This window comes from Biomphalaria glabrata, chromosome 9 (genome assembly GCF_947242115.1).
Source record: "Biomphalaria glabrata chromosome 9, xgBioGlab47.1, whole genome shotgun sequence".
NCBI lineage: Eukaryota > Metazoa > Mollusca > Gastropoda > Planorbidae > Biomphalaria > Biomphalaria glabrata.
The window spans coordinates 1932811-1948238 of NC_074719.1; the positions used below are offsets into that span (position 1 = coordinate 1932811).

The following is a 15428-nucleotide window of genomic DNA, read 5'->3' on the forward strand; positions in this document are numbered from 1 at the left end:
GTGTCGCCCTTATCTTGACAGGAAACCTTACAGTATACAAGTCACGCGTAGACTGGAGACTTGGCAGTAACTTGGCAGATGATGATTTAAGAAGAGAACTCTTATATAACAAGTTATACATTAGTAACCAGAGATACATCTTTAGTAGACTGACCTTGAGGGGAACAAACAAAAATGTCGTCACTGAGATATTTATAGTTTTTTTTAACTTCCTGCTGCCAGATTGCTCTTCTAGTCAAAGTAAATTTATAGTGAACTAAACATTTGCATGTTTGTTACATATTAAACAATAAAAGCTGTAAGAAAAAAAAATATTTATTTATTATTGGGAATTATTTTAAGTTAATAACTAGAGTGTTACAAGCAGGGCCGGATTTGCTACCTAGCACGTAGAGCCACACCTTAAAAACATAAGGAGCCTCTACCAATAGGAAAAAAAAAGCTTTTCAAATTTGCATACTCATTATGAATTAAAGAAGGAAAATGCGATAAAATGTAGACCACTTTAATGTCTCATTTTAGTATAATTAATTAAGATCATTTTCTTTGAAATCCAGCATATGTAACTTCAATCATAGACTTCCTTCAGTAGTAAAATAACTATGATTCAACTCGAAGAAACAACTGTTGTTCATCTAGTAGAAACGACTATGGTTCATTTCGTAAAACTGATTCATCTCGAAAAACAACTATGGTTCATCGCGAAAAACTACTACGCCTCGTAAAACTGGTTCATCTCGCTAACGACTATGGTTAATATCGTAAAACTGGTTCATCTCCAAAAACTACTTTGGTTCATCTCGTAAAACTGGTTCATCTCGAAGAACGACTATGGTTCACCTCGTAAAACTGGTTCATCTTCAAAAACTACTTTGGTTCACCTCGTAAAACTGGTTCATCTCCAAAAACTACTTTGGTTCACCTTGTAAAACTGGTTCATCTCGAAGAACGACTAGGGTTCATCTCGTAAAACTGGTTCATCTCGAAGAACGACTACGGTTCACCTCGTAAAACTGGTTCATCTCCAAAAACTACTTTGGTTCACTTCGTAAAACTGGTTCATCTCGAAGAACGACTAGGGTTCATCTCGTAAAACTGGTTCATCTCCAAAAACTACTTTGGTTCACCTCGTAAAACTGGTTCATCTCGAAGAACAACTAGGGTTCATCTCGTAAAACTGGTTCATCTCCAAAAACTACTTTGGTTCATCTCGTAAAACTGGTTCATCTGGAAGAACGACTACGGTTCATCTCGTAAAACTGGTTAATCTCCGAAAACTACTTTGGTTCATCTCGTAAAACTGGTTCATCTCGAAGAACGACTACGGTTCACCTCGTAAAAGTGATTCACCTCGAAGAAAGGAGATGAAAGCCTGAAAAAAAAAGGCAGGGACTCAACAAAGATACGAACACACAACTTAATAAAGTATTCATAAAGACACAAAGATAAAGACACAAAGATAAAGACACAAAGATAAAGTCACAAAGATAAAGTCACAAAGATAAAGACACAAAGATAAAGACACAAAGATAAAAACACAAAGATAAAAACATAAAGATAAAAACACAAAGATAAAGACATGTTTCTTATTTCATAAGCTAAGACAAGTTCATACAAGTTCATACTTTATTAGTGCAAGTAACGGATTACCCGAACCAGATTTGGAAAACAAACGTTTAAGTCTCTAATGAACAAGCACGACTAGATTAACTAGCGTAGGACGCAATTATCTTCTGTTAAGAAGGAACGTCTTTAATTTATAAGATAAGATAATACTGTCAAAGCTTTCACTTAGTTAAATTAGGTACTTATTTACAGGTGACTGGTATTATTTTTGCATTTACATACACACATTTTTAATGACATGCATTTGAAAATCATATTTGGTTCATGACTTCCTGCATAAACTTAACCTTCATTCAAAGTTTGAACTAACGCAATATCAATTGGAATAACAAGTAACAGAAATCTGTTTGTTTGGGTTTTTAATCCTATTGCTACTAAAATCAGATTGATCGGATAGGATCTGAAATACTGAATGAATCTGTTGGGATTGTGTGGTCCGTGTGGTCCTGTGTGGTCCTGTGTAACAGGTACGTGGGAGAGATAATACTGAACAGAAATTGTAAGCCAGGTTATAAGGATCATGTTGACCTAATCAATGACCACTATTGGGAATGTCGGACACTAATATGGGGCCTGTGGTTGGTCAAGCGTAAGATGGTATGTACATGTTTTAGTTAGCATTACTTGCGCGTGGAACTAAACCATCCAATCCTCGAGTAGGATACATATTTGAAACGTGGCTTACAGCCAATAAGCTAAGAGCTCTCATTTGTCTTCAAGTTTTGGCAGTTTTCATGTTCATCTTCTCTCTTTGCGACCTGTTTAAAAACCTTATTTTTCAATTTCAGCATTTCAAAGACACTAACTAGTGTCATCCCTTGACCCGTCATCTTAGACTTGCATCATAACAAAAAAATGACTTCTGTATGCAAACGAATTTCATTTTAACCCGCTGTTTACTAACATACTTCGAGGCTCAAAGAGTCTTCAATCAAATCAATAAATCACAAAGTTCGCCTAGTTGGCAGCACCATCGACATTTTTTTTTTTGACATTTTACTAAAAACAAAAATAGACATCAAACATTAAACTAATCAAGGTCAAGGCCAATTTTCAAGAGGCGAGTCTGAATGTTCTTCTTAAAAGTGGTGAAGCAGGTTTGTCTGAGTTCCAAAGGGTGCGAGTTCCATGCCTTTAAATCATGTACGAAAAAAAACAACATTCAGGACCGTTGGTATTTAATTAAAAAGAAACGACCAGAAGGGGAAACTACTTGAAAAGATCTTAACGGAACAAGTGGTGTCATATATTTCTGTAAGGTTCAAGGCCGTTTCATCAAGGTTTCTGCATTTGCAACAAAGTAGTGCCAACTTGCAGTCCATTCTGCGCTCACTGGTGGGCCTAGAATAGAGAACTCAGGTGAACTGTCTCCTGTGCCGTCCGATTGGAAAGAATCTTAACTTAATCTTAATTCCTTGGGGCCCCTAAGCTGTAGTCTGTTTTGGCTCTAGGTGTATGTAATATACATATATATCTAGTTCGTCCATCGTGGTTCGATGATGACCACTTTGTCATCCAGGGGTCTGAGGGCTTTTTTTAGGGGGGGGGTGACAAGTGACTTGCGCTGGAATATGGATTAAAGTGAGGAGGATTCGCGCAACACGTCGACCTCACTCTCTCGACCTCACTCTCTCGACCTCACTCTCTCGCCCTAAAGCCCGTCCTTTTCCGGAAGCAAGATTTGGTCAAGACGTCCGGGGACAAGTTTGGGTGCAGTAGATGACCAGAGACTATTTATATGCCTTGTCCTGCTCTTGAGTGCTCCAGAACACTGTGCTGGTACTTGCCTTTCTGTCCGATTAGTCTAGTTTTGTGACGTTACGCACAGGCCGCCAAGTCCAGACTTCACATGCTAGGTTTGACAGAACCTCAGTGTACTGAGTGCCATGGACACTTCAGATACCCTCTACCTGGTTTAGCCGGCCAGTCAAAGCCGTTTCCGGGGTGTGGCCGCTGCGCATGCTACAGCTTCTGGGAGCCACAGATGAGAGTTGGGTACCGAGTGGGGACCAAGAGTGAGCCAAGCTACCCTCAAAAAGAGGGTACGACTGCCTGTCCACTAGAGGTGCTACCCCTCCTAGATACCCCATACACCCCGCCTCTAGGTAAATCCGGCCCTAACCGTCACGCTCTACAAGTGCTTAGTCACAAGTAGGTCACGCATGACAGAGTTTAGGTCATCGTCTGCTGCTACGTGTATAGAATAGAGAAACGACGAATGTGTAGCCACAGTGGGGCAGTGGTACGAGCATAGGCGGAGACTCAAAAGCTGGGTGAAAGAACATCCACCCGGGGTCCACCCCTGATCTCGTGTACATCTGCTCGCGTTTGGTACGAGCATAGGCGGAGACTCAAAAGCTGAGTGTAAGAGCTCTCTTCGTGTCTTCCAACACCCGTCCCTGACCTCGTGTACATCTGCTCGCGTTAACATTAAGTCCGTTTGCCTGGAAGAGGTAAGACACTTAAAGAGTGGCTCAACAAGTGACATTCTAATTACCAGGTTTGAGATTAATTAGCAGCGCGTGAGACTCCAGAACGAGTTCGTGAAAGAAGCAAAAGTAGTTTGTGTGTGTGTGTGTGTTAGTGTGTGTGTGTATGTTTGAGTGTGTGTGTGGGTGGGAGGTCGGATAAAGAAAAAAAGAAAATGTCAACAAAGGTAAACGCTGAATACATGTTAATCTATCATCTCTATATATAATTCTCTTCTTCTCTCAACAGTTTGGACGAGAAGAAGAAGTAAAGGAAATATCACTCTTTTATTTCTGCGGATATTCACCCCACGAAAAAACAAGAGGGAAGGGGTAGAACAAGTAGTGTTCACCGGTCACTACGGATGGCTGCCTGGTCGTGCTGTTTGCGCGCTGGACTGTCGTTTGGATTTATGATATGATATGATATGATATGATGATATGATATGATGATATGATATGATGACATGATATGATGACATGATATGATGATATGATATGATGATATGATATGATGATATGATATGATGATATGATATGACGATATGATATGATGAAATGATATGATGACATGATATGACACGGTATGATATGACATGATATGATGACATGATATGATGACATGATAGGATGATATGATATGATGACAGGATATGATCACATGATATGATGATACGATAGGATGATATGATATGATGGTATGATATGATGACATGATATGATGAAACCATATGATGATATGATATGATGACATGATATGATGACATGATATGATGACATGATATGACGACATGATATGATGATATGATATGATGATATGATATGATGATATGATATGATGATATGATATGATGACATGATATGATGGCATGATATGATGAAACAATATAATGATATGATATGATGACATGATATGATGACATGATATGATGATATGATATGATGACATGATATGATGACATGATATGATGACATGATATGATGACATGATATGATGAAACAATATGATGATATGATATGATGATATGATATGATGACATGATATGATGAAACGATATGATGACATGATATGATGATATGATATGATGACATGACATGATGAAACGATATGATGATATGATATGATATATGATGATATGATATGATGACATGATATGATGACATGATATGATGATACGATATGATGATATGATATGATGACATGATATGATGACATGATATAATGATATAATGATATGATATGATGATATGATATGATGACATGATATGATGACATGATATGATGATATGATATGATGATATGATATGATGATATGATATGATATGATGAAACGATATGATGATATGATATGGTGATATGATATAGTGACATGATATGATGACATGATATGATGATATGATATGATGATACGATATGATGACATGATATGATGACATGATATGATGAAACGATATGATGATATGATATGATGACATGATATGATGACATGATATGATGAAACGATATGATGATAAGATATGATTATACGATATGATTACATGATATGATGATACGATATGATGATATGATATGATGATATGATATGATGATATGATATGATGATATGATATGATGATATGATATGATGACATGATATGATGACATGATTCGATGATATGATATGATATATGATGATATGATGAAACGATATGATGAAACGATATGATGATATGATATGATGATATGATATGATGACATGACATGATGACATGATTCGATGATACGATATGATGATATGATATGATATATGATGATATGATGAAACGATATGATGAAACGATATGATGATATGATATGATGATATGATATGATGACATGATTCGATGATACGATATGATGATATGATATGATATATGATGATATGATATGATATATCATGAAATGATATCATATGATATGATACGATGACATGGAATGTCAAGAAACGATATGATATGATATGAAATGATATGTCATGAAATGAAATGATATGATATGATATGAAATAGTACGATATGATATGATAGTTCATAAATAGCATTTAGATGTAACCAAACTGTCATTGTTACATATTAAGTACTATTTTAGTGAACATGCATTATTCACACATAGATTACTGGCTTAACATAAACGCACTCCTTAGTCACAATCCGGGTTCACACTGCCCACAACCAAACACTCTCCATACACAATGACCAAGTGTGGCTCTTAGAAAGCCAACAGCCTACGCTTCATTTGAGTTATTAATGTAAGGGAAATAAGAAGTATAAACATTCAGAATTAATCGACTTTTGTATTGTTCGAGTGACCTCCCTTGTCACTCTTTCTTTTTTAATTTTAAATGACTCAATGGAAGTAAAAGATAATTTCGTTTTGTTACTTTTTTGTTTCAATTGAAAACTTGATTTCTATTTTTACAAAGCTTTTATCAACTCCCTCAGTCTGTCTGTCTGTCTGTCTGTCTGGTACAACATTTGTACACGTTATTTCTACCACTTCCCTTTCTCAGATAAGGTTGAAACTTTGCAAAATTATTCATTATCTTATCTTAAAAATAAAATATAGACGTTACTTCCAAAACGAAGATAATTACGTCTTAAGCGCTCTTAGGTCAATCTAGTAGTGCATGTTAATCAATGACTTAAATTCTGACTAGTCATTGGTTTTCATGATTAGCTCATTGCACTTGAATAAAACGTAAATAAATTTGTTTTTTTTTTAATTGACTTAATAATTAGGCTAATTAGGGTTATGAATAAATGTATGCACATAGAAAAAAAGAGTTTAAATAGTGCTTAAAAACGGAATACTTTGAATAAACATATTGGGTCTTATTTGCAAATAAAGAATCAATTTTGGTAAATTTAACCTTTTGTGGTTTTGATCTTAAAAGGTGTAAGTAGTTCTAGACACAAGGAATGTAATAACTGGTTAAATAATTTCTACAGCATTAAAACCTTAAGGATATTAATGCACTATTTATAGAAAATAATACACAATTTAAACTTAGACCACATTATTAAAAAAAAAAAGACTGAGCAACATACTAGATCTATTTTTAACTGACTGACCTGGATTAGGCGGTAAATTATGAAACAATCCCTAGACTATCAGACCATGATATCATTAAAATAGACAGATAAATGCAGTAGCCAATATAAAACCCAAAAGAGAAATCTTACTCTGGAACAAATGCAACCAAACACAACTACACCAAGCTGCATTAAACTTTCAACAAACATTCTTATCAGAAAAAGACATGAACTAACCGGTTGCTGACCTCTGGAATTTCATTAAAAACTATCTTAAAAACATTATTTAAAAAATCATATACGAACTAGACAGTCATCAAACAAAATAAATAAATGCCGGCTTTTTAAACAACAGAAACTTTGCGGACAGGAAAAGAACCTATTTTTTTTTTAAATTAAAGAAATTAAGGCAGAAGGAGTCCATAAAAAGTACATTCAAATCAAAGACCAAACCGAAAAAAAAAGGTAGCAGACAGCATCAGAGCGAATACATAAATACAAATAAAGTACTATCAGAAGACAACAATAAAAACTTTTTTGGTCATACATTAGATCTAAGAAAGATGGAAACGACTGTAATGACACAATAGGAAGACGCGTAGAAGTTTGGGTTTAATTGGGTTTTTTTTTCCGGAGTGACGTGACGAATAATTAAAAAGTAAGAACAGAAATAGAAGAGTAACGGATAAGGACGAAAGACGATCAAGATAGAGGACGACAAGGACTGTGCCCTTTCTTATTCATTAAAATTTTTTTTTTTTTGAAGTTCTCAGCCGGAGTTATTCAATTTATTTATTAACTGTTCTGTTGATTCCATCTAAAACGAACTCGCAAACAACATCTGTATTCATCAACACATCGACCATCAACACAACATTAAAGTTATCCTATAACAAGAATGAAACTAAAGATAATAATTGCACTCAACTGTCACCGTCAGCCACAAGAGACAAAGACATATTAATACATTTAAACCCAGTAGAAAACATAAGGGATATAAAAACTATTAACAAGTATAAACCAACGCCCTGTGAAAATTCGAATTTCTTCACCAAGATTCGAACCCATTAACCCAAGTTCGGAAGCCAAGCGCTTTACCGCTCAGCCACCGCGCCTCCTCCCAACTAATGATCTGTGATAGTACACGTCTTGTTGAAAGGTTTAGAACAGAGCTCAGAAAACAAGGAATTGTCATTCATTACAAAGAATGTATTGATATAAGAAGTCAAAAAAAAATCTTATGCCACGAGTTCATTAATAAAAGTCTAATACCAGAACAGGAACTGAAAGTTTGTAATGTAATTTTAGAAATAGGAAATTTCCACTGCTGCTGACCAAGAAAAGCAGAGAGACGATTACTCCAGCATTTACCGCGGCCAAGTGCAAACTGCAAAAAGGGCCGGATTTTGAATTGAAAAGGCCCTAAGCTTATTTTTTTTTATGTCATTAATTTCAATTCGTTTTGGAAATGGTTTTAAACAACATATTTTGTCATCTAATGCCTGCGTTGACTTAAAGATTTAGGAAAAGGCTTTCTATTATATATTTTTATTTAAAAATTAAAATGCAATCGCAGACAAATTATTCCTGGCAGTACCTGTAACAACCATGTTAATTATGCACAACCTCGCGACAACGAATTTTACAAAATCAAAACATTGTGAAAAAAAAAATAACTGCGGTATAAATATTTGTCTTTTATCTCGGTATAAATAACTAGCTGATACTCATGCTACGCTACGGTTTAAATAGTTAGTATACATCTCTATTTAGAAATGAACACTTTTAAGCCCCTCAATAAAACGGCCCGTATTACAACGCTATCCAACAGATGACATAATTTTCTAGCCCTCAAATCCTGTAGGTCCCTTTTCGTTTTTTTTTCTCTTTCATCCTACAACTTTAGGCCCCCCAGTTGTAGCCTTCCATCTCCCTGCAGTATAATGCCCCCAACATATACACACTTTTTTTTTCTCTTTCATCCTACAATGGAGTATGCACAAACACTTTAGCCCCCCCCCCAGTTGTAGCCTTCCATCTCCCTGCAGTTTAATGCCCCCAACATATACACACAACATTTTCAAATGAAAGAACAAACAACATTATTCTCAACTTATTATAGAACATTCTCTACATATTTATTTGTATTTTGTCGGTTAGGAAAAGGAGCATGATACAGTTTGGTGTCAGCGGCACTTCCAAGGTGTAGGACTGTGTGTCAACATTCAATTCATGATGCAAATGCACTGTGAATGTAAATACTAAATAAAAGGTCAGAAATAGTGCCTCGTCTGCTGGCTAACTCGAGGGCACGAAGGCTGAGTGGTTAGTCGCTTGGCTTTCGAACCTGGAGTCCTGGATTCGAATCTGGGTGAAGATTGGGATTTAGAATTTCGGGATTTTAGGGTGCCCCTGAGTCCACCTAACTCTAATGGTACTGAATTTAGTTATGGAAAGTAAAGGTGGTTGGTTGTTGTGTTGTACACATAACACCCTGCTCGTTAACCGTTGGTCAAAGAAACAGATGACCTTCAAAGAAAACTCCGATGGTTTTGACACTTTTGATAGAATATGTGTTTTAACTTACAGATACGGAATGCATTATTCTTTTCATTTCAGTAATAACTAATTGATGTTTTTCTGACGTAATTTTTCTGCGCATTCAGAAAAGGTTAGATTTTAAATTGTTTCTATATGACGTCAGAATAGCCCAAATGCGTAACCTACATATATCTGACCAGGTTGTTAACACCAGTGGACTCGCAGCCTATTCACCTTTTCGGCAATGAGGGGTATGGATGAAAACGCCCCCCCCCAAGAGTTAGTTATTATAATGCCTTGAGCTCTAAGTGATTGTAGATGTAGACCTAGATCTCAGTAGTAGGGCCTACTGGTATGATGGTATCTAGTATACGTCTTGGCACCATGTATCCACGAAAGATGTGTGCTACTAACATTTGTTGCACTGAAAATGGTGTACTTATATATGTTTATTTTTGCCCCCCTTCGATTTAAATCTTTAGAAAAAAAAATGTGTCATAATTTTATAAAACTTTATTGACTTTAACGAAAAGACATACAGTGAAGTTTACAAAAAGAAACAGATCTAGGTCTTAGCAGATCAAGATTTTGTAAGCTAAGAATAATATACGTGTTAAGAGTAGATCTACATGCTTGACTAATCATGTCAGTGTGTCTCGCCTGACTACTAAACATACATCGCGTGATCGTCATGTCATGACAGTCTACACATAGCCTACTAAAGTTCTAGCCTTACACTGACCACTACTGACCAGTTTGTTAGAATCACCCGGACACACGATCTATTTACTTATTGGGACAGAGAGTAAATGAAAATGTTCCTTTTTTTTTTTTATCGATTTATTTATCGTAATGCTTCTAGATCTATATAACTGTGCCAGAGACTATCATATTGCCATAGACTAGGCCGTCACTAAGCATAACATCCACAGTAGGAATGAAGCAATACAATTGGTTAGATCTAGATTCGCTTGTAGTAGTGCTCTGTGCAGTGACGTATGCCGAGGCCCCCAAAAAACTAAACCAAAAAAAAAACGTTTTTTTTTTAGATGTCAAAAATTTAATAATTTATTAAATATAAATATAGCTAAGCATTTCAATTTTAAAATTTTAAATGTTTACTAATACAACATTTTACACAGAAATCTGTAAATAAATCAAATGTGAAAATAAAAACATCGGAGATTCCCTTCAACGTCAACTGCCATAAAGATAGCAATGTCAGAAAGGGAAACTTTACCCTTTTTTTTTTTTACTCCCTGCCAAATCACAATGGTCCTGTCACAGTCCTGTGCATGCTTGCTAAAGTGTAGCAGAGCGAGACAGTGGAATATATGGGGAATCCCCGCGTTTATACTTTTAAAAAAATAATTAGATATTACACGCTCTGTTTCAATTATAAAATAATAAAAAAGATATTCATTGTTATCGATCGATAGTACATTTAAGCATGTGACAATCTGATCATTAAAACACAGAAACACATAGACACCTAAATATCTTATCTTATATAATACAGATGTTACTTCAAAAAAGAAGATGATTACGTCCTACGCGTCATGCATTTAGTCATGCATATTAACCAATGACTTAAATTCTGCCAAGTCACTGGTTTTCCTGGCTAGCTCAGGTAACCCATTCCATGCTCTAATAGCACTAGGGAAGAAGGAGCATTTGTATAGATTTGTCCTAGCATATGGGACGAGAAATGTGCCTTTATCTTTATGTCTTTCAGAGTATTTTATTAGGTTTTTGTTTAGTATTTGAAGAATATGTTTCAATGTTTTATGTATAATTGCTATTTACTTTTGAGACTTCTGTCCTGAAGGCTTTCTAAATTTAGTGATTTTACTAAAGGTGTTACTCTAGTCCAGTAATGCCCAACCTAATTCGACCCGCGGGCCATTTTAATTTCCAACACTCGTCTCGCGGGCCATATGACCTAAAAGCTACAAAAACTAAATGAAATTGTTCGGAAACTATTTTGGTGAAACCTGTGAATTTAATACTTAATTAATAGATTATTTGACAATTATATTTTTGTACGATTCAAATAAATAGCTTCATTTCCCTACTTAAAATGTAAGCAACGACTCACTTTATGGTCTCTTTCCAATGTATCTTCCAATCTCTAGTCGAGGTTTAACAATCTTTTATTCGTGACTCAAACTCAAACAAAGAATACAGCCATATTTATTTTATAATGCCCTTTTTATGTTGTTGTTTTATTAGACAGCCACACTTTCTTTATAAAATAAATATGTTGGCTTATTATCATGTTCAACAAAAAAAAAAAAAGTAAAGATATGTTCACTTTTCCTGGTAGATTCTACATTCAGCGTCCCATTTCATAAACACACAAATGTTAAAGGTTATGGTATCAATCCATCAGAGAAAAAGTGAGGGCCCAAACGTAGGTAAAGAGACATTTTTTCAACCTTTTTTTTTTGTTTGGAAGGGGGATTTCTACACTTTGTGCCGGGTGAAACCACACCGCGGGCCGGATCTGGCCCGCGGGCCGTAATTTGGGCATCACTGCTCTAGTCCAATGTGAATATTTAAATTATGGATTAACATGCCTGACTAGGTGCATGCCGCGTAGGACGTAATCATCATCTTTGTTTCAAGTAATGTATGTATTTGATAAGATATGATAAATAATAATTAAAATCGTTTACTAAGAAGGATTTAGGACGTTCAATTCTCGCTCATAGGTCCTGTATAACCCAACACTACTGTAATTCAGTTTAGAAGGTAAAGAACCGCTATGGACATGTCCGGTGCCTGACCCTAAACAGTGTACTTTGGCCCCGCTGCTTCCTGGACATGTATTAGTTGTGTAAGTCATCTGAGTTTGATCAAATTTGATGTTGTGCTCCCTCACCCTGAAGCTTTCCTCCAACTGACCGACACTGACCTGCTTAGAGCATCCGTGAGGATGTGATACTATGAACGTCAACTTCGATTTGTCCCTATAAGTGTCCCTTACCCTTTCCCAAAGGAAATAATATTGCTCCATCATTTTATAAAGCTTCGTCCCCAGTGTCGCGTCACAGGTCACGTGTTTCAACAGACACACGTCTCGCTTGATGTTTACAATATAAATACTGACTTTATCAAGAATGACCACTGGGCTATTTTGGTCATCATAAAATAGTCTACATGTCGTGTGGCCGGCCTCTATGTCATCAAAAACCACATGTGTGGCTGTGCTGATAAGTATTTCCCACCAGACCTTGCTGGGGTTGTCTGAATGTCGACATTTTTCACAAGGACATTTTTTGTAGTTTCTCGAAAGCTGATGTCCACTAACAACACTCAATTCACTACCAAGTCCATTATATCCACGTCCATCAATATATTTATTCACAGCCATCTGTCCACTCCCTGTCCTCGGTAGACAACTATCTCTCCTTTCATAGAATGGATATTTAAGCCTTTTGCCAGGCCAAAACTGTGGTCTGCGCGGACTGACCTTCGCAACACTAATTCTAACAGTCAGGTCAGCTGTAGATTTAATCAGTTTTAACAAATCATTGTCATGATAATCTTCAGGCAGGTGTGTTAGGTTTAAGTTGGCTATAGGAATGAACTGAGAATGACCTGGGTTTTTAATACAGTTTGCATAGTGTGAATGTAAATCAACTTCTCCACCTTCAGATACTTGAATCTCATGGTCACCTGTAGAATATACAATAAAAAATTGCTATGTTAACTACTTATGTTGGTAAATTAAATTTAGTGTAAGCTTGAATATATTACCTTTATAACCTTAAACCTAGTGTAAATCTCATAACATACTATTTCTCAGTTCAATTTGTCGAAATTTGTATTAAAATTTTCTCGTTTGGGCAGGGTTTAAATCCACGAAGGTGGATTGGGGAAGGATACCTTTTTTTTTAACCACCAGTTTAGAGCCCGGAAATTTAATGGCTTGACCCTTCACTAGTCTCCAGGGCTGATCAGTTCAGCATAAGCTGTAGACGCCGACAGACACAGTCTCTACACCAGACGAGCGTGCAGGGTCTATGTCTATCAGAGCTAGCATTTTCCCATAACCGCACCAGCAGAGCCCTGCACCAGGAGAGCGTGAGTTTTTGCTAGGACCGCACTTCCCCGTGGTGGAGGCTGTCCAGACCTAAGCAAGCAGTGCAGGACATGAGCCACTGTTTTGTTGGCTCATATTTCTCACGACTATGACCAAATTTTGATTCACGGTGCCCCCCGCTGCGGGGAAGAAGAGGAAACCGTGCCTCATATTCTGTTTGACTGCCCCAGACTTGTTGATCTCGACAGGTCTGGGAAACCCAAAAATTCTCGACCTGTATGGCGACATTTATGCACTACGCAAGACAGCTGGGTTTCTGTCCAGGGCTTTTGCAAGAGAGAATTTGAGCCTCTCAAATGGAGTTTGATGATGTTGATTAAACACTTCTTGAGGGTGGGGGCTGGCTGGTCGTGTGGTATGCGCTCTAGCCTATAGTCTCGGTGATCCCGGGTTAGAATTCAGCCCTCTGCCATTCTTCGCCCCGTCCTGCGGGAGGTTGGACTATGATGATGTAATTATCACCTCTGAAGGTAAGGTACAATCAAAACAGGTCAACGAAAGGACAACGCTTAGTTAAACTTGTGGAAGAAAATAGATGGATTAATGTTGTGCTATCGTTACAACAAGGCAAAAGGTTCATTACTTACCACATATTATTAAACAATCATTTGCCACTCTAGTCGACTGATTCTCACTGTCTTCTAGTTGCTAAATGATGGAAAAGAAATAATGTAGCAAGCAAAATTATTTTAAAAAGCTTATCTAAAATACTATATCTACCAATAATGTACAAGTTATCTTATCTTATCTTATATAATACAGACGTTACTTCAAAAAAGAAGATGATTACGTCCTACGCGTCATGCATTTAGTCATGCATATTAATCAATGACTTAAATTCTGCCAAGTCACTGGTTTTCCTGTGACGTAAATCAAGGGTGATGATACTCCAATAAAATGTTTCAATGCGCTCTAATGTACACCTTCTTTTGAACACAAATTTACATTTTTTTCTGCTCTGCTTCTAGGTGCCCATCCTTATGATGATGGATAAAGTTTTTACACTTTAATATAATATTAACACTGTAGCAATCCAGAGAAATAATTGAACTTACCATCTTAAATGTATTCCTTGATTGTTGATTCACTAAGAAGTCTTATCAAGCAACCACTTTGAGCCAATATATCTTTTATTTATAGTGCTCCAATCTGAACCACAATTGTTAGGGGATTCTTTTACTAGCTGACGAAATTCTGGTCAGGATCCAAGTGAATAAATGGGCCAACAAAAGCTGAATGGGTTAACCCTGTTCTATTTTAACTGCCTGCTGACGTAATATTCTAATTACATGGCAAAAAAAAAATCAATTAGAAATATTTACATTAAAAAGAAACGCAATGAAGAATACTATTATAACCCCGCCCTCGCGTTGATGGTGCGCAACAGCACACCGTTCAACTCGAGGGACAGACGACATATTGATTCGGGAGGTCGAACTGTTTTAGATCTGGTGGAAGCGATCTCAAGGTTTGGGAGTCTGAGCTGTCCGGGACCAAACGTGATACCTGCGAATTGCATAGAGGATCTGGCGCGGGACTGTGAAGTGTGTCGGTGGTCTGTACCGATATGGTCACGGAGGTCACGTCTGTACCGATATGGTCACGGAGGTCACGTCTGTAACGATATGGTCACG

At 36.7% G+C, this 15428-nt stretch overlaps 1 protein-coding gene across 1 annotated transcript; it reads right to left on the minus strand.

The window, feature by feature from the left end:
• Positions 1-9276: 9276 nt before the first annotated feature.
• LOC129928010 (uncharacterized) lies at positions 9277-14971 on the minus strand. Its single transcript, XM_056039790.1, has 3 exons — positions 14850-14971; positions 14382-14442; positions 9277-13367 (listed from the first exon to the last, which is right to left on the minus strand). Exons 1-3 carry the CDS (start codon positions 14850-14852, stop codon positions 12364-12366), a joined length of 1068 nt encoding a protein of 355 aa, XP_055895765.1. The 5' UTR covers positions 14853-14971; the 3' UTR covers positions 9277-12363.
• Between the last annotated feature and the right edge of the window lie 457 nt (positions 14972-15428).

Bases quoted from the DNA above. Each gene is read 5' to 3' on its own strand.
- LOC129928010 (XM_056039790.1), bottom strand. The intron at 13,368-14,381 runs GTAAGTAATGAA...TATATTCTACAG, and splicing joins TGATTGTTTAATAATATGTG to GTGACCATGAGATTCAAGTA.